Below are 20,139 nucleotides of genomic sequence, written 5' to 3'. Positions count from 1 at the left end.
TGACGGCATATTATTGCGGTTCCGTGGAATGAAATTACAGAAGCCAGTATTTTTTACGGGCCATTGACTGTAAGTATGATGGCCTGTTATTGTGGTGCCATGGAATAAAATGAGACGTGTTTTTTACTGTATATGCTTGTAAATTTTACGGCGTGTTCTTGAGGAGCCATGGAATGAAAAAAAAAAAAAATGCACCAGACGTCTGTGTTTTTGCGGGAAATTACTGCAAATATGACAGCGCGTTATTGCAGTGCCTCGGAATGAAATTACGGATGTCTGCGCATTTTACGAGAAATAACTGGCAGCCGATGCTGCCGGGAAGAGCCTAGTAAATGCAACGAAGTATATTTTACAACGTGAAAGCTCTTTTTGAACCCTGTGCGCAGGCGGCGCAATCGCATTTAGGCCAGTTGGTCGTCAGTGAAGCATGTATCATTGTGTGTGTCTCAACGTTTCATTTAGGCTTAGCTTAATTTTCGTGCAAGAAAAGAAAGCAACATGCTGCGGAATTGTGCTTCAGCCTATTTGAAGGACAAAACAAGAAACTCACCTGGAAATGCACGCGTCATCGGAGCTCCGCTTTCATCTTTTCTGGTAGTCGTCGTCCACGTGTTTCTGATGCTAGTGTTTCTGATGATAGTCGTCGCTAATCACTTTGCGACCGTACCGGTTGGACGGGACTGTCGCTCACGTTCGGCAGACCCGAGTCCTGTGTAGCAAGCGTTCGTTTACGGGTTTTTCCAACGTTTTTGACCCAGGAGGAGGAGGAGAAAAGAAAGAGAGAAGGCAGGGATGTTAACCAGAAAGGCGTCTGCTTGGTTACCCTAATCTGGTGGACTGGGAAAGAGGGAATAGAAAGATGAGACCCAGATCACTTTTCGCCCAACTCCTGTTAAACGGCTTGAGAGAGAGAGAGAGAGAGGAACGTGGTGGGAAAGGCCGGGAGGTTAACCGGAAAAGATTCTGGTTTGCTACCCTGCACTGGGGGAAGGGGAAGGGGAAATGAAAGGTGGAAAGAATAGGGAAGAGAAAAAGCAGTCACGAAAAAAAAATTAAGGAATTAAAAAAAAAGAAAAAGAAAAGGAGGTTGGAAACGTCTGTGAGAACTATAGTCTGTCAGATAGTCCACTCGATCGCAAAAACTTCAAGAGTGCCTTGACTGACTTATTGTGTGACGACTGTATAGGCCGGCGTTCCAGGACTGTCTGCTCCGAAAGCGGCCGGTCGTCAAGACGTGCCAGCGCGGTCGCGAATGACTGCCTATGTGCGCTGTATTGGGGACAGTGACAAAGTACGTGCTCGATTGTTTCCTCGTCGCCGCAGTGTTCACACGCAGCACTATCCTCCCATCCAATGCGGTAAGCAAACGACTTTGTAAATGCGACACCAAGCCACAATCGGCAAAGTACTGTTGTTTCGGGTCGGGATAGTCCAGGTGGAGGTCGAAGTCGAAGACAGGGGTCCAGTCGATGCAGACGTGTGTGTTGCAAACTAGATGTGTTCCACAACGATTGTGTGGCATCGTTTGCAAGCACTCGAAGTTTCGCTGCTGCATCTGTTCGTGACAGCGGGATTGGTTCCTGTGCGCCGTCTTCATGAGCAGATCGGCTCATGAAGACGGCTAAACGGCTTGAATGATGGAATGCATGCGCTTTCTAGAAAACTCAATTATTTGGAGCTAGCGACGTGAGAGACGGCTGTAGATCGGTTAAGTATTCTTCGAAGCGGCTTTCAAACACGCTGTTGTCAGTTTCACAGGATAAGACCTGCGCGAAAATAGCTAATAAGCAATAACACCCACAACTTGGTCCGTTCTCATGGGTTCGTGAACACAATTGTTCAAAGCTGAAGACTTCGCGTCTGCAAAGTGAATGGAAAGACACCACACTCGGTTTTAAAACCTGTTTTTACTCTAAATACTTTGTTTATTCATAAATAGATAACAACAAGCAGGCAACAGCGTTTTTTTTTTACACACAGCGTTCAACTGACATCGCTCCATGGGCTTCCCTCAGTGTATTTCTCAATGTATCGGCTCTCGGGAACCGTGCGGCCGCCAATTTTCCGTTCGAAAGTAGAGATCTTCGTTGCCCTTGCTACAGTGACTACTTGCTACCGGCGCCACGTCGGAAGCAGGATGGTTTGACGATGCTCGTCTTGTCGGCTATTTGTTCGTGTCAGGGCCACCCGTTCTCCGCGCTTAAACACACGACGGGCCTAGGGGCCTCCTATTTCTCGAAGCCACCTAGGATGACACCGCCGGCATCAAGGAACTTGTGGGCCTATTTCTTGAAGGCTCCGACGGCGAAACGCGGTGCCTCCAGTCGGATGCACGGTGTGGTGCTCGTGGTGGTGGAACTCATGGTGCGGGGCGTGGACGTCACCGAAAGCCGTGGGCAGGACGCGGTTGTTGATGTACGGGCCCCTCTGGACCACCGTGCGGGACGTGGGCAGGCCGTAGCCGTAGCCTCCGAGTCCGCCGAGGGTGTAGCCGTAGCCAGCGCCATAGCCAGCGCCGTAGCCAGTGCCGTAGCCAGCACCGTAAGTTGCGAGCCCAGTTCCGTAGGTGGCGACGCCTGTTCCGACGGTTCCAACGGTTCCAACGGTTCCAACTGTTCCGACGGTTCCGACGCCACCAACACCGTAGCCGAGGCCATAACCGGCACCATAGCCGAGGCCATAACCGGCACCGTAGCCGAGGCCATAACCAGCACCGTAGCCAAGGCCGAGGCTACCTCCGTAGCCGTAGCCGGTGACTGTGTGTCCTGGATACACGGCGGCTCCATGGCTCACGACGGTCGTGGCAGCTGGGGCGGCGACGGAGACAGCGGGGGCGTGAGCCACAGTAACTGCCGGAGCTGCTGCCACGGACACGGCTGGAGCAGCGGCCACAGAGTAGGAAGGCGCGGCGGCGTAGGCTCCGTAACCTCCGTAGGCTCCGTATCCTCCGTAGGCTCCGTAGCCTCCGTAGGCAGCAGTTCCGTAGGCAGCGGTGCCGTAAGCTCCTAGCGGCCGGGAGGCGACCACGTGGCTAGCGCCGGTGCTGTAACCATGGGGGCCGGTCGAGTGGACGGACACGACGTGTCCCGATTGCGGGTCGTAGACACCGGAGTCGTGGTCACGTGGAACCACGTTCGTGTTGTGCTTGATGAAGGTGGAGTGGTGCGTCGAGCCGTCCGGGTGGGCGATACTGTGCGAGAAGCCTTCCGTGGCCGGGTGGAGGCCGCCGGCGTTGACGGCGCACCAGAACACCAGCGATTGCAGCACCAGAAGCTGCACCTGAGGAAAGAAATGAGAGCAAAACGACGTAGGTCAGGGCAGTGATAACCTAAGTGCGGCACCGTGTTTTGAGCGCGTTTTAGGCGATGTTGGTGGGGTCTGGGAACTGCAGATCGTTTCTGTTTTTAACAACACTCGGAGGAGCTTAACGCGCGCGAAATTTGTCGTGTGAAAAGGTTTTCACGAAACAATGATGAGTTAGAGCTACTGCATGGAATTCATTTACAGAAAAAAAAAATGGTTTGGACTGCACATGATTAATTCCGGAGTGCGCTTGAGATCGCCCGAATAGGAGCAAGCAGGGGAGGAGGCACTTCGCCTGCGAAGGAATGCTTGGTTCTCTACGGCAACTTAAATATCCAAGATGGACGAGGAAATGTAGAAGTAACGCACTCGCGATTGGTTTTTCGCATTGTCATCCAGAGGATGCAAGCTGCTTGTATGGAACACAGCCGTTTGATCTCAAGCAACAAATACAGCCCGGCATGATTCCTCGTACGATCTTCAACTTACTCCGTTGAATGCAGCCATGTTGGGAGACAAAAACCAAACGACGCTACCACAGACGATACTCTTCAATCGGGTAAGAGTCCTAGAGCCGGAAGCCGCGCTTTTATACCACCACCTCGTCGACAGGAGAGGAGTCGACCGAAAGGAAAGACGAAGCGAAATGCGACTCGGAAAGAGGAGAAGAGTCGCGGGAAACCATATATCGCTTAATCTCGGATAATCTCCTCGGAGCCGAATTAAAAGCGCCCACAAAGGACGCGCCAGCGTCTTTGCCTGATCTGCACGCCCTTCACGTGCGCTCGTCTCGAAGAGGCCCAGGCGCAGTTTTCAAGCGGCGGCTGCATAGATAGAGCACCGCGGCGGCTTGCAGCCGCAGGGTCACGCGGCCAACGCGAAGCTTCGCTCGCGAGCGTCGCTGCAACGCCCGTTTCTCTCCCGTTACGCCTGCCGAGCTCCTTCACCCTATCTGCTCGGCATCAATCGCCCGTTCTCATTCTCTCACTCCTTCCTTTCTTGTGTCTCGAAACGATAACGGATGCTTTCACATTTGCCATCGCTGAGACAATCCCTGGCGAGGGTTTCCTTTTAGTGTACCCCCATGCGATTTCTTTCGTTTCCTCTAGTATTTCTTTCTATGCGAAGCTCTCCGTGGAAGCGACGGGAGATTTTCTTTCGTTGTCTTCATTTTTTTGTTTTTGTTTAAAACGGCGAGCTTTCGTTTGCATAGAACCGAGACTGCGCCAACTTTTAATCGGTAGCAAGGTCGACCATCCTTTCGCCAGAAAAAACCCAGTCAGTGCTTCTCTAGCGGCATTTGCTTTTGTGTACCGTAATTCTCTGTTGTCCTTAGACTTCGCAGCTCTCTGCCGCACCCGGAGAACAGTGCTTGGAGGAGAGTGCCCACAGCTCATACGTTGCCGCCCGATTTGAGCACGAAAATTACAGCGTACACGGTCACTTAGCGATAGGTAATCTACGCAATCAGGGCAGTTAGGTACTCTGCAACGACAACAAATAGAGATGCTTCTGGTGATACCACTATGAACTTTCTTGTCTTCCTTTTTTCTATTTCTCCCTGCCGTGTTGAAAGCCTGACTTCCAGCGGCGCGTCCTATTCGTGCGTTCGTGATGTGTCGAAAGTTGCTAGCAGTTTAGTTCGAACATGGCAGTATATTTTATTCGTCTTACCATAATTCTCTAGAGACTGACATGCGCATGGAGCGAAATGGGACGCGGTTGCGCAGCCTTATCGCTCGAAGTGCCAGCTAGCTAAGAGGCACACGGGGAAGCACTCCAGTCACGGTACTTATCGAACAAAAACTTTTTTTTTTTTTGGCGCAAGATCTCTCCATCTGCAATATTTGAAACCTCGGTCAATTGACTAAAGGCTGGCGAAAACATGTAATCGGAGCGGTATCTAGATTTGCACTTACCATTTCATTACGCCGGAGGTACTAGTACAGTCCTAGTACTAGTACAGTACTAGTACTAGTGCAAAATGAACTAATAAAAAATTTGTTTTCTTCCTTGAAATGGTATGCAATGTCTTTTTTGCTTCTTCCTCTTTAAGTGCAAATCAACCAGCATGCTGTGTAGAGCGCCGATGTGACTAAACGCTGCATCATTGTTGAACTGTCACGTTGCTCACAGTGTCGTCTTCGGCAAGGGGTCCACAAACATCGACATTGTCGTTGGCGCTGACTAAATCCTCAAAAGAGACAAAAGCAGTAACGCAGTCGGCAGAATTTCTTGTGTATTTAGAGGAAGAGGAGGAGGAGGAAAGAGAAAAGCAGAAGGCAGGGAGGTTAACTAGAATAACGTCCGGTTGGCTATCCTACACCGGGGGAATGGGAAAGGGGAACACAAAGATGACAGGGAGAGAGAGGAGGAAAGGAAAGGAGGAAATTAGCGGTGAGTTGGCTGACGCGCATGGTATTGCACTCTTAGCCAAAGACGTTCACACAAGCACGTCGTCCTCAAGAAGCACAACAGTGCCTTCACCGCTTGGTGGGCCAACGAGCGTTGGGGGCGGTGTTCTAGCAGCACCTGCACGGAAAGCGACCGATTCTCCAGTTTTTGTAGCGCGTTAGCAAGTTTTTCTTTCTGAGGCATATCGTGGGCAGTGGCACAGAGGTGGTCGATAGTTTCTTCGGTGCAGCAGACCTCGCATGCTGCATTGTCGGTCACTCCAGTTAATGTAGAGTATGCCTTTGTGAAGGCATCCTCTCCGAAGGAAGCCGTAAAATACGGACGCAGCATTAAATCAGTACGAAGAAAGCTTGGCATTATAGGACAAGGCAAGATGTATGCACTGAGAGATAAGCATGGTAATATCATCAGCAATTTCGATGACATAGTAAAAGCAGTGGAAGAATTCTATACTGACCTGTACAGTGCCCAAAACAGCCAAGCTACTTTCATTCGAAATAGTGATGAACCGGATACAGAGGCTCCTTCTATAACTAGCGATGAAGTTAGAAGGGTCTTTAAAGACATGACCAGGGAAAAAGCTGCTGGAGAAGATGGAATAACAGTATATTTAATCAAAGATGGAGGATATATCATGCTTGAAAAGCTTGCGGCCCTTTATACGCAATGCCTCACAACTTCAAGTGTAGCAGAGAGCTGGAAGAACGCCAACATTATACTAATCCATAAGAAGGGAGACGTTAAAGAATTGAAGAATTATAGACCCATTAGCTTGCTTTCAGTATTGTATAAAATATTCACCAATATAATTTCCAATAGAATCAGGGCAACACTTGACTTCAACCAACCAAGAGAACAGGCTGACTTCAGGAAGGGATATTCTACGATGGATCATATCCATGTCATCAATCAGGTAATCGAGAAATCTGCGGAGTACAATCAACCTCTCTATATGGCTTTCATAGATTATGAAAAGGCATTTGATTCAGTAGAGATACCAGCAGCCATAGAGGCATTGCGTAATCAAGGGGTACAGGAGGGATGCGTGAATATTTTAGCAAACTTCTACAAGGATTACACAGCTACCTTGGTTCTCTACAAAAAAAAGTAGAAAGTTACCTGTCAAGAAAGGGGTCAGGCAAGGGGACACAATCTCGCCAATGCTGCATGCTTGCATGCTTAGAAGAAGTATTCAAGCTCTTAGACTGGGAAGGCTTAGGAGGGAGGATCGACGGCGAATATCTCGGCAACCTTCGGTTTGCAAATGACATTGTTCTATTCAGCAACGATGGCGACGAATTACAGCAAATGACTGAGGACCTTAATCGATAAAGTGTAAGAATTGGGTTGAAGATGAATATGCAGAAGACAAAGATAATGTCCAATAGCCTGGGAAGGGAACAAGCATTCAGGATCGCCAGTCAGCCTCTAGAGTCTGTAAAGGAGTACGTTTATCTAGGCCAATTACTCACAGGGGACCCTGATCACGAGAAAGAAATTTACAGAAGAATAAAATTGGGTTGGAGTGCATACGGCAGGCATTGCCAAATCCTCACTGGGAGCTTACCACTGGCGTTGAAAAGAAAAGTGTACAACCCTTGCATTCTACCGGTGCTAACATATAGGGCAAGAACTTGGAGGTTAACAAAGAAGCTCGAGAACAAGTTACGGACCGCACGAAGAGAAATAGCACGAAAAATCTTAGGACTAACGTTAAGAGACAGGAAGAGAGCGGTGTGCATCAGAGAACAAACGGGGATAGCCAATATTCTAGTTGACATTAAGCGGAAGAAATGGAGCTGGGCAGGCCATGTAATGCGTAGGATGGATAACCGGTGGACTATTAGGGTTACAGAATGGATACCAAGATAAGGGTAGCGCAGTCGAGGTCGGCAGAAAACTGGATGGGATGATGAAGTTAGGAAATTTGCAGGCGCAAGTTGGAATACGCTAGCGCAAGGCAGTGGTAATTGGAGATCGCAGGGAGAGGCCTTCGTCCTGCAGTGGACATAAAATATAGGCTGCTGCTGCTGCTGCTGCTGCTGATGATGATGATGATGACTCTTCGAAGCCTTACGCTCTAGTTAATTCGACTCCCACTGACCCCCACCGACGGTCCCTCATGCGCGTATAGCGGTTAGTAAAACCTCGAAATACACAGGTTTTGATAACCGCTACGCGCATGAGAGACCGCCGGTGGGGTTCAGTGGGGGTTGAATTAACCGGAGCGTAAGGCTTCACGCGACTTCAAGCCCCGCGTCTTCCATCTTCAACCAACATAGAAACAACGCCATTTCATATACTGCCCATTCCTCGTCACACTACTGCAACGACTGAGCCGGCATCCCAAGAAATACGCATGTGCAGTGCAAATCAATCGTCCTAACCAGTGAGACGCTTTCCTAATGAAAATGAACTGCGGCATCGTGGTAGATTAGAAAAACATGCTATGTTGTTTCCGTTAAATCTACGCTGCCTGCCGGTATAATCGCTTGACCAGCGGTGGACTGACAAGCGTCGCAGAAGTGACGGTCACAGACGAGGGTTCCTTGCGCCGGCTGATAAACAAAACTTTTCAAGAAAAAATAAAGAAGCTCACTGCCACGCCAAAAGAATGTACAGCTGCGTCGACGAAACGACAATATGACGAAGACAGACGGTTGGAAAAATGTCCTCGCTTGTCTAGTGCTCAAGTGCTTCCTCACAACTGGTGCTGACGCACTAGTGAGTGCGCAGTTGCTTATCTATGAAAAGAAGAGCACAATCACCAAGGAGAAGATGAACAGAACGAGGAATAAAGTAGAGGTGCCTACACAGCAACAATTCCGAATCAAACTGCTAATACGAATACTCGGAAAAAAAAGAAAAAAAAGAGAAAAAAGAAAGAAAAACGATCTTCGAATGTCGAATTGAATACCGAATATTTCCAATTTCTTAACAAAATGAAATGTACAAGTTGCGTAGATGCGATAGTGGCTTACTTTGGGTACTTGATACATGTAATGCCGTTAATACCTGCAATCCAGGTAAGCGGAGAAGCTTGTGAACTGGAAACAACTGAAACGGAATAATATCTGGTACACCATGACTATGAGAGCAACGAAACGGGAACAGCACGTCACCGGGTGTACATTGTAGAGCGTTGTGTTGCTCAAGTATCTAAGTATGATACTGCAGTACCTCACGTCGTTTAAAGGAATCCGTTCATAGCGAGACTGTCCAAATGAGAGAGAAAAAAAAAGATATGCAGATCCAACTCGCATTCTGGAATTTATGTTAAGCGAAGATTTCGTGAAGCGTGTTATGAAATGCTACAAATATGGCCATTTCCCCCCTGCGCCTCTGGCGTAAAGGAAAGAGACGCACGCGCATGCGCACTCGCGCACCCGAGCTACGCAATGTGACAGCTGTTATATTGCCCTGTATTCCTTAATTTGTTCTCATTTTTTAAAAGTGGCTATGGTGTTAGGCTGCTAAGCACGAGGTCGCGGGATCCCGACCACGGCAACCGCATTTAGATGGGGGCGAAATGAGAAAACACCCGTGTACACCCGTGTTTAGGTGCACGTTAAAGAACCGCAGGTGGTCCAAATTATTCCGGAGTCCCCCACTATATACGGCGTGCCTCATGATCAGATCGTGGTTTTGGCACGTAAAACCCAATTATTAAATTTATTTTAAATGTACCGCCCGCTTCTTTGCCAATCCCTTGTTGTGGCTACGTACCGTAGTGTGGAAATCATCATCGTCACCAGCACGCGGCAGTCATCTCAAATAGGAAGTTAGCGTAGGCACGATAAAACGTGCAGGTGTGATTGTGGCCCAATGGTTAGGAAAGTGGCCATAGAAAGTGTTAAAGAGGTTTGCGTTTATAAAGGAATTGTGCTCTTGTTGTCGTATAGTTATTTGCGCCAAGACTTCCCACCAGTGTGTTCGAATTAAGCGAATAGTCTAATTAACCGATACCGCATCAACGGGAGCCGACCGCATTCGACAACTCCGAACAGGGAATTCTTTAAACCGAATTCGAATCGAAGGACGAATACCGTTCTATTCGCGCTCGAAAATTCGAATATTCGCATGCACACACCGAAGCAGCTATGCAAAAATATGGAAGAGGAGGAGGAAGTGCGTCGCAGGGGAAAGATGCGTTTTTTTCGTTTCCTTGGAGTGTTCTTTCTCTCCCTCTCTACCCTCGCGCGAGACCAGCCCGCCTCGCGAACAGAACCGGATAAGGCGAAACGCGCGATGCCGGGTGACCAAATTCTTTACGTAGCTGCGTTCTTGAGAATTCCTGCGTGGCGCATCTATGCGATAGCATCGCACAGCGACCTCATCCTCTTATAATGCGCGGCTTCGGCGGTGGCTTCACTGGCAGGCACCGTGTCGATAGACGCCGGACTACCGTTTTCACAGCATCTGTCTAGTACATACCCGTGCCTCGCGGCTATCGACATTGAGCTCGCTTGCCACTCGGCAGCGGCCCCAGGACTCTCGTTATACCGTTACGTCCACGATCTCTTCGACGTGCAACTCACGGCGCTTTCTCTGTCGAAAGGGAGCGGGGATTTTTTCAAGCGCACTCTCGCGACCTTGGGGAGACGAGGAGAAAGTGCAACTCCACCCATGCTTTCGTAAGCATGGAGAAACTAAGGATGCCAAGTGCAATGTGTTTCCGTGGAATGTGTCAATAAAGAAATTGCGAAACAAGTACTAGAACGAAAGCACCTGTTGCAAAATTTTGGATAGTGTAGAAAAGACCAGTGTAAAGAGACGTTTGGCTAGCAGTGTACGCGCGTTGTAGTAAGACGTATCGGCCGAGCTGCTGTAACCCGCTTTAAGACCTCGTTGCACGTTGCTATGAATAATTTTCAAAGTTGACTCGGAAGTGCTTGCGTAACGCAGTCATACTGGATTTGAAGTCAGATGCACGCGTTTACTGCGTGCAAGAAGTTTAATCGTATTCTGGCCGTCGGCTTTCGAGAAAATTGCCACTAATTCCATCTAGACCGTTGTGTCGACACAGACGACGAAAAGAAAAGTGAGTTTTAAGTAGCCCTAGATAGCATGGACATCTGGCATGCTGCATCAACGTGGCAATCGACAACGCGATGTCACATCTTGCTCTCCGTGTTTAGGTAAAGCAAAGTATTTTTCCGTATGACAAAAAAGAGGAGACTGTAACTTTATCGACGTATACGGAGAGAGAGAGAGAGAGAGAGAGAGAGAGAGAGAGAGAGAGAGAGAGAGAGAGACTAAACGTTAATCAGGACATGACGCTAGCGAAGATAGCATGGGTACCTCCTCCGCTCTGCAGAGCGCGTTCCCCTCAGGTTCCGCTTTTCGCACATTTAAACAAAACGACTAGTTTTCGAGCTCGTAACTTACCAGACGGCAATAAGAACAGACTTGAAAAGTGATTATATCTCAGCTTTCTTCGTGTCTGAGAAGGGTACACGGCGGATTGCGGGCCAATGTATGTTGGCCGACCCTTCGATGAGCTGTGCTTATTGATGGTTGAGGAGGACTGGGGAGAGGTATAAATGGCAGGGATGTTAACCAGAAAAGCGTCCGGTTGGCTGCCCTACACTGGGGAAAGGGAACAGGGAAATAGGAAGAAGAGGGAGAGAGAGAGAGGTATTGCAGGGCCAGGGGGGAAGGGGGTCGTTCTTATAAAATTGTAGAAGAAGGGTGCCATTGCAGATACTCGACAATGGAGCTTAGTATTTCGTACAATCACCACTTTCCATCCCTCGCAAATAGAATCCGTTAGCGAAATCACTGCAAAGTTCTTGTCTCGGATATTTCCTCTTCCGTCTGACGCTAAACAAAACAGACCAAGGCCACCAAGCCTGGCCTTTCGCGGGGGAGAGTTGCGGCTATAGCTAAAATTTCAAGCTTTATCTCCTAATGTAATTAACGCGGGGACATAGCCTTAGTGCTTTTCATTTTCATACTGTCGAATTTTAAGTGTAAACAAACAAAAATATTCCTTGGATTCTAGGCCACAGCAGTCGCATTCTGATAATGGCAGTATTAATAATCAATCAATCAATCAATCAATCAATCAATCAATCAATCAATCAATCAATCAGTTGCTTGCTCATCCCTCAAACGATCGATGACTCAACCAATCAAGAGAGCACTAAAAATATTCCGGAATTTGTATTCCGTGCAAAGTGTGCAACCTACTTAGCTGGAAGTCAGTACGAACGACAAGATATGCTTGCAGTTGGCCACAATGCAAACTTCAATTTCTGCTAACGCAGGGTTCTCGTTAACCCCATCTGATCCAAAGATCATTTTTAGGAATCGCACTGCTTTTGAAGAATATTTGAGATATGAAAAAAAAAAACATAAATCTGACATTAATCTGAGAAATCAGTATTCCAGCAGCCCTAGTTAGCTGGTCTAATCGAAGAGGCGGGCATTACTTGCATGATAAATCGTAATGCATAATCGTTAAGATAAGTTCACTAATGAAGTTTTCAATTAATTACGACACATATTGCAATCTACAGCTTGTAGCCGGCGAGCCTGCAAGGAAAATCCAGTTGAATATAATTTTGTTAATGACACCATTTTCGAGATATGCGCCATCAAACTTGCAGTAATACTGCACTGTCGTCCCACCTACTTAAAAAAATATATGTACGAATGTAACTGGATCGCCAGTGCATTTCTTCGCAAAGTACAGGAATTAATATCTGGCAGATGGTGTCATCCTGAGAATTGGTTCCGATTGAATGCGCCTTGCGATCTCCCTAGCTGCAATGTGTACATTAGTTAAAGACTTAATTAGTGAATGTTTGATTAATTAGTCGTTTAAGCATTAAGATTTGGCATGCAAATAATGTCTGCCTGCTTGAGCAATACAGCTGAGGAACTTCAATTGTGCTATCTGCCACACGTGACTTTTAAAAAATTACGTAATGCCTTAACAGAGACACCCGGTATATCGACACGGGTACTTGTCTTCTTGCGGTGACCATTTAGTACCTACTAACTATTGTTAATGTTCTCACTCGGTGCAAAACGAGCTCGCATGTGCCGGAACATTCTCGACTGTCGTCACCGATTCTATCTGATGTTGTAGCCGAACCTCCTGTAATCAGATTACATGCGTGACGAGAATAGTGTTGTAATTCCTGGAAGGCACGCGAGCACCGGCGAATATAGATAACACTGGAACCTTCGACGAGTCATGTATAAATAATTGCCGACGGGCTTGATCAGCAGATAAAACTTCGTCAATCTCCGACTGTGCTCGCCGCTTTCTTTCTGATTTGAGTGTAACTTGATTTTCTGGGAACGAGCGCACAGGTTCACCCAATAAAGAGTTAGTTTTGTGACTTACCATTATTTGTTGCTACTTTTTCAACGTCACTACAACGTGATATCACATCCCGACGAAGAGGATCTTGAGGGTCAGTGTCCCTAAATGTATGCGATGTCTTCACTTACTCTTCGTTTTTCAGTATTTTACATTTTTATTTTATGATTTCCACGACGCCAGGGTGATGATAGTTCTTTAGCACGGCGTACGGATGGACACATTCACAAAGGAAAGAACACATAATAACGGCCAGCGCAAGAATCTGCCTGTAAAAATTATAATGTAATAATTGCGTGTAATGTCGATACAGTATTCTGACGGTATCATGAATAAGGCTCCAGAAGGCGGAGTCAAGTCAGACAGTAAAGTCAAGAGATGTAGATCAGTCGGAATGCCTTTATTGCGTTCCTAATGACGTTGCGTAACCAAACTTTTCTCGCAAGCTCATTCCGCACCTTGCTTCACTTGGAGCCGCTTAGTTCTATGGCCGAGACAAGCGGAAGTTCTTTCCGGCGAGCTGCGATCACTTCCTCGACATGGACTCGGTCCCCTGAAAAGAGAAATGCCGTTCCACGACTTTAAAGAGGCGTTGCGGTCGTCTCGAAGGTCGAGTCGATCGTTCGCATCACCGAGTGCTGACGGCACGCGATAGCCATCAGCAGTTGAGTGCTGTACGCGGCTATCTGGCAACCTATCAACGGCCTGCGGTTGGCAGATGGCGATGAAAACATCCGGGACACGCGGAGAGCATTTTGTAGGGTGCTTCCATAACCATTAGCGCTCGAGCAGAGAGAGAGAAAAAAAATAAAGCGCTCCGGCTGCTTGCAAAAGTCCACACTTCTCCGCCTCGTTTCCTGCAGCCTCGACTTGGACTCCAGCTGCCAAAGATGAAGTTGCTCTAAACTAAACTAAACGTAAGATAGAGAAAGAGGAGCTCTTGAAAGGAAAAAAAAATGCTGGAGAGGTTTGTCTGGCTGTAGGCCTACCATGCTGCTCCAGATGAAGAGAAATGAAATGATAGGGCTCAGTGGCACGTCATCGAGACACAACATGCACAAAACACACCAGAACACGCAACATACAAGCTAATTAGGATATTTCATTGAGAGTACTGTCTTTCAGGGAGGTTAGCTGTGTCCTTATTTCGCGGTACGCCGAGGTCGGGGGGGGGGGGGGGGGGGGGGGGGGGCGATAGTATTCCATGGGCCAAGTACACATATCATGACAAGTACACTCACGGCATGACAGTCATTGATGTCCGTATATACAATGCCGACGTTAGGGCTGTTCTCTCTAATGTGAATAGGCTGCAAGAGAGTATTGAATAGTCTATGCTTTCCTGCACGTTGGCCGCAGGGCACAGTGATCATCTTATTCGTTTGAATTTAAATAGGAAGTATTTTGTACATGTGACATTTACCCGAATACGTGCGCTTTTCAAGGCCACACGGCTTGCGAAACTTGCACGTTGGATCTTAAGCCGGAATAAGTTCGCAGTGTTCTCTCAGTCGGTCCAGATAGCACGCAGCAAACGCCAGTTAAAACTGAACGTGAGTGTGATAAAGGTGCACCCGCTGAAGGAACATTTCCACGACAGCTGGGCTTGACGTCACTGGCAACGGTGATCCTTTTCGAGCCCCTATTTCCAACTGTGGTTAGATGGAGTAGGACGGGACGCTTTCGCCAATACAAAACTTTAGCAGGTTCTGACTGCGATAGCTCCGCTATCGAACCGACCGCATGAGCGAACGTGCAATCACCACAAATGTTTTTTTTTTCGGAAGGTTGCTCTTAAGCATAATACAATCACCACAAACGTTTGAAAGGTCGCGGGCTATATGACTAATCCAAATTGTGTAAAAATTTATGTCACATAGTCACTTTATATTAGTCATATTAGTCATTTCTATGTATACGGATGACTATTTATGCTGCAAAATCTACTACAGACTGAGTGTCAATGAATCAGTGTTTATGTTTTTGTTTATGTTCCAAAAACTACTACAGACTGAAACTTTAAGTCGGAGGCTGTGTGCCACGGTTTTGGAGAATTCAGTTTTTTTCGCAAACCCAGCGTCACGTAACACTTTGTGGCCGACCGTACAGACAAGCGAATTCACAGGCGCCGTTGACAGATTGGCTGCGGCGTTCGAACAGAACCACCAACTGCCAGGAATGTCAGAATCAAACGCCTGTCAAATGTGGCGTGTTTGCCACGAGAACCTCTTGGAAATACTGAGCGTCAGCGCAAACAGCCGATGGAAGTCTGAAAATGTGAAGAGCTAGAGGAACTTGCATTAGGTAAGAGATAACAAGGTCTTTTGGAAATGACACACAGCCACACTGAAACCTCAGTAAACTTTGACGCAAGGTTTACATTGAAGTGAAAACAGCTAACAAGGAAGGATCAACAGTGGTGGACAGACCATCCGTACGTCGTGAGGGGTGGTACTGAACATGCATTCCTGTAGGAGCCCGTTACCTGTCATTGCTGTTTCTTGCTACTAATACATGTCGGGTTATTAGACTTTAAAAGGGCAGCGCATCCATACTGCACAGTACAATTGTTGTAGAACCGCGACGTTGGCTTCTAAAGTTTATTCTGAAGAAGACATCTCTCAAGTACAAACGTTGTAAACGGGACATCAAATCCAAGGGATTACTTACTTGGCAAATTTACCAGTGCGGGAACTAAATTTTTTCGAATCAGCCAACTAACTACCGGCAAAATAACGCAATTTTTGTCTATATCCAGCTAGTATTCTCCAAAGGATTACGAAGCGGCCCTTTCCAGGCTCAACCAGCCTACAATAAAGCCTCCACGATGTATGTTCTTGCGACTGAGGTGTAAAGGGCATTCGCTACATTGACTTCGCAAGTAACTTGCTGCTGCTGCCTTCCGCGCTGTCACCATAGGTGGCGAGGAAGCTGCGGCCGCGTCGTGAGGGACTTATTTGTCTGGTTTGGAGAAAGCTGAGTATGACTCACCTATTCATTGTTTTATACCGGTGCCACAGAGGATGCTTTCGATCGTGATCGAACCCGCTTGGGATCAAAATTTTCCGTCGAGATTGGCTCCTTCGAGCAAGCGGCGGAAGAGAACCAATGGCGATCGAGAAATTTGATTCCTGATATGGTTCGAGTGCGATTGAAAGTGTCCCGTGCGATCGAGATATCATGCGACCGGAGTGTTAGACACCAGCAGATCTTGTGAAATCTGAAGTTGTACAGCTAGCTTTCCTATTTTAGGTTAATTGACTCGAAAAAAATCATACCGTGTCGACTTCAGACGGGCACGGCCGGGAAAAGGCGTGGCAATATTGACGGGCTTGGCGGATACAAATTTATTTTGTCACGGGTATCCATGACTATACTGCCGGCAAAAATGCACGCTCACCTGCGCCGTTGCCTGCTCTCAGCTGTGAGTAGATGTCGTTTACTTTCCGACCACGTGGAACGGAGCCGCGGCCACGGGGTGCGTCTGGGCGAGCGACGTGTACGTGTAGGAGTACGCCGGCAGAGCCGCCGCTGCCACTGCGGGGGCCGGAACCGGGTGAGGCGCTGCCAACACGGGGTGGTGGAACAGTGGTGCGTGGTGCAGGACATAGGGTGCGGCCAGCGGTGCGTGGTGCAGGACATAGGGCGCGGCCAGCGGTGCGGCCGGCAGCACGCTGGCGTGGCAGACACACGTGGCGGTGGCGAAGGCGAATACGAACACCACCTGCGACGAGATGAGGGGAGAGACGAAGAAGAAGCAGCCGGTAAGGGCGTACACACATCAACGAAGCAGACCGCAGAAAGCCCGCAGTCACTGGCCAGGAGGGCACGTACTGCGCTTTGTGACACCTTCGTAGTGCACGAACTTAGCGTTGCGTTGACGTTGCGTTGACGGTAATCAGCACACGCAGGATAGAAAAAAAGAAAGAAAGAAAAGTGAGTAGGCTACGGGGATTCCGAAAGACCTCGTGGTGATCGATCGGAGATGTGAGGGAGCTCATCAACTCGCTGAAAGTGTAATTAAGAGAGGCAAGGCGAGAGAGAGAGAGAGAGAGAGAGAGAGAGAGAGAGAGAGAGAGATAAGCGGGATCGGAAAGGCAGGGAGGTTAACCGGCTAAGATTCTGGTTTGCGAAGAAACCAAGGTAGTATTGGGTTTGCAGTGAGTTTACGTGTTAAAGATGGCAGTGATGGAAGCGCCAGATCACCGTTGGACCACATCCACAGGCATCATTTCATCACTCGTGCAGGATGTGGCCTTAAGTTAAGCGTGTTTCCGCCTGAGAAAAGAAGCCACAATTTGATCTCCAGTGATGCGTATCTCTGTGAGCTGAAGGAAGTGATGGATGCAATGTGTCACTAAAATTGTGCACGCGTGGAGCGTTTCCTTCTCGTGGTTGAAGAAATCTGGCTGTAGCGTCACTCGTCATCCCGGCACCCGGTGGGGCTGCTCAGCGTGTCACCTCCCCCTTTCCCCTCTTATCTTTCTCTTGGTGCTGCTGGAACACCGCCCCCATCGCTCGTCAGCCCATAAAGCGGTGAAGGCACTTTTGTGCTTCTTGAGGACGACGGGCTTGTGTCAACGTCTGTGACTATTACTGCACTAACACACGCGTCAGCGAACTAACCGCTCATTTCTCTTTTTTCCTTACCTCCTCTCTCTCCCTGTCATCTTTGTGTTCCCTCTTCCCATTCCCCCGGTGTAGGGTAGCCAACCGGACGTTATCCTCGTTAACCTCCCTGCCTTCTGCCTTTCTCTTATTTCTTCCTCCTCCTTTGCCGCTGCCTCCTATTTCGTAACGCGCATTTTGTATAATGAATGTGAACTAATTAAAAAGAGCCTTGCTCCTATTTATTGTCGGTATTTCGGCATTTATTTCCGTAAATAAAAAAAATAATAAGGTGGCTAACCATCTCCACAACGGGAAGATGGTTAACCAGCGAAGCTGAAACGTGCGGCCCCAGTGCTTATCACTGGTTAATCCCGAGGGCTCATTAAAGTATTTCTCAATTATGAGGTTACACACAGTTCGGCTGCAACGGAGAGAACGACGTCACTGACGGTATCACCGCAGTCTGCCGTTGTCGCTTGCGTTCAGATGTCTCGAGTTTGCTCGGTGGCGTGGTTAGCAGCATTCGCCCACCATCGCCACTTGCAATTCTTCGAAATTAAATTGCTTCAAAATTAAATCTGTCAGTTACGTAAGACAATTGTTGGATCATACCCCAGTAAACGTGGCCTCCCCATTACGACGACAAAAGAGAAGTGAGATTCTACGCTGGAATGATGAGCGGCAACGGAGCCAGCTGCGGAAGAAGACGACGACGCTCGAGCCAATGCTGATGATGATAGTTTACTGTACACAGGCGATTTCGCCTAGCCATATACGATTTGGCCTAGACATATAAAGTCTCGCTTTAAAAAGAAGACAATATGGTGGGTTTGACAAGCCACATTATGTAAGCGTTCTCGAATTTGTGCTGATAGACACTCCTAACTCTGAGAGCACAGTTAGCAGCTCAAATGTGATACATTAAAGTGACATAAAGTAAACAATGCCCTGCACGATACAAACAATGCTTATAGGAAAATATAGTTACTATTCCTCATTACCGGAAACAGTCACTTATGGCGACCGCAGCACAGCCGCCGCTCAGCGGGCTGCATCCCCTCAGCGGGCTTCACTCGGACATGCTGCACAGAACTCTGCTTGTTTTGAAGTAGTTCTAAGGCACTGGACTCGTGGGCTGAGCACGAATCAGTGTACAGTCTTCGTGTCGCAGCGTTCTCAACAAACTGTGCGCGGTGAATATTCGCCGCACACCCTTCGGAGCTTCGCGGCAGCGTCGTCTGCTGCCAAGCTAAGCCACTCTTTCCTCGCCTTTACCAAATTAACCGGAAAGTGATGTCTGGTGCAACCAGAACTATAATCATAAGATAAATATTTTTTTCTTACGAGAAACTGCGCGCCCACGTCGCGGTTTGCCTGGCGAGCTCATTCATGTTAACGTTCACGGAAGGATATTTGACTGCAAGAACTGACAAAGCCCGTCAGGATTCATGATGGCGGCTGAAACTTGAACCCCTTGTGATGGCTCCTGTGGAGCTTGACCACGAACTAAGGCGGCGTCGCGTTTTGCTAGTTTAAGTACGATATTATCAGATAACAGCGCTCACTGCGTTTTTAAATAATGCTTGCAAAAGAAAGAAAAGAAAAACAACCCATGCTCGACAGAATGGGGAGCAAGCAAACCGAATGCCGCCAAAAGCTCTTCAGCTCAGTTGACAGAAGGCTTTGCGAAACCGTGCGTGTGGTGTTCTGAGTCTATACTATTACGGGCTGCTTGTTCATGCACTCCATTCACGCAGCACCTGTCAGTTATCGTCACGTCGCTAGACATCAAATGCTTCCGAAACGCCAACAATAGGACAAGCGTCGCCGTCGTATGTCGCTCTATAGACCATGGTTAGAATACTGAAAACACCCCCGGGTCTACACGCACGCGCACCGATATGCCATTCGACTTCTCTCCACGAGTCCTTTGCCCACTTTCACAAAGTACTGGATGCTGTACCTCCTGCCCTCCAGAGCCTTTTAGAATCTTAAAGCCACGGGCGTTTTAAGTATAACGGCAGCAGAACGAGAAGGGACTAAAGTGGACTATCTGCTCCGCCTGTATCGTCTTTTTCGGAACCGTACTGTACACCAATTGAGTTGCTTGATTAAAAAAAAGAAAAAAAAAACTTGCGGTGTTGGAGAACGAGTGAAAGACGCGTGACGATAACGAGGATTTGGTGAGCACGATATCACTTCAGGGAGGTAAAGAGAATGCGTGAATCAGGGAAACGTTCCGATATTCCGGTATGTCGACGTTGTTTTCCGCTGCGGAGTGCTCGGCGCCGGAGCGTTCCGCTTGAGCGGGCCTGTATCGAGATGCGACATCTCGAAAATTGTGTCGCGGGTTAGCATCGAGCTCTGCCAGCACGACACGGCTGCACGCCGGAGAAGCGCCGTTCTCGCCGCCGCACTGGCCTAAGGCAGACGAGCTTGATTTACCGCGCGGCTTTCCAAGGCTCTCGAGAGGAGAT

At 48.2% G+C, this 20,139-nt stretch overlaps 1 protein-coding gene across 1 annotated transcript; it reads right to left on the bottom strand.

The window, feature by feature from the left end:
- Positions 1-1,872: 1,872 nt before the first annotated feature.
- Positions 1,873-3,846, bottom strand: LOC119461997 (shematrin-like protein 2). Its single transcript, XM_037723356.2, has 2 exons — positions 3,793-3,846; positions 1,873-3,279 (listed from the first exon to the last, which is right to left on the bottom strand). Exons 1-2 carry the CDS (start codon positions 3,808-3,810, stop codon positions 2,266-2,268), a joined length of 1,032 nt encoding a protein of 343 aa, XP_037579284.1. The 5' UTR covers positions 3,811-3,846; the 3' UTR covers positions 1,873-2,265.
- Between the last annotated feature and the right edge of the window lie 16,293 nt (positions 3,847-20,139).

The sequence above is a fragment of the Dermacentor silvarum genome, chromosome 8 (assembly GCF_013339745.2).
Source record: "Dermacentor silvarum isolate Dsil-2018 chromosome 8, BIME_Dsil_1.4, whole genome shotgun sequence".
NCBI classification, from domain to species: Eukaryota; Metazoa; Arthropoda; class Arachnida; order Ixodida; family Ixodidae; genus Dermacentor; species Dermacentor silvarum.
This window is presented reverse-complemented; position numbering and strand designations above follow the sequence as displayed.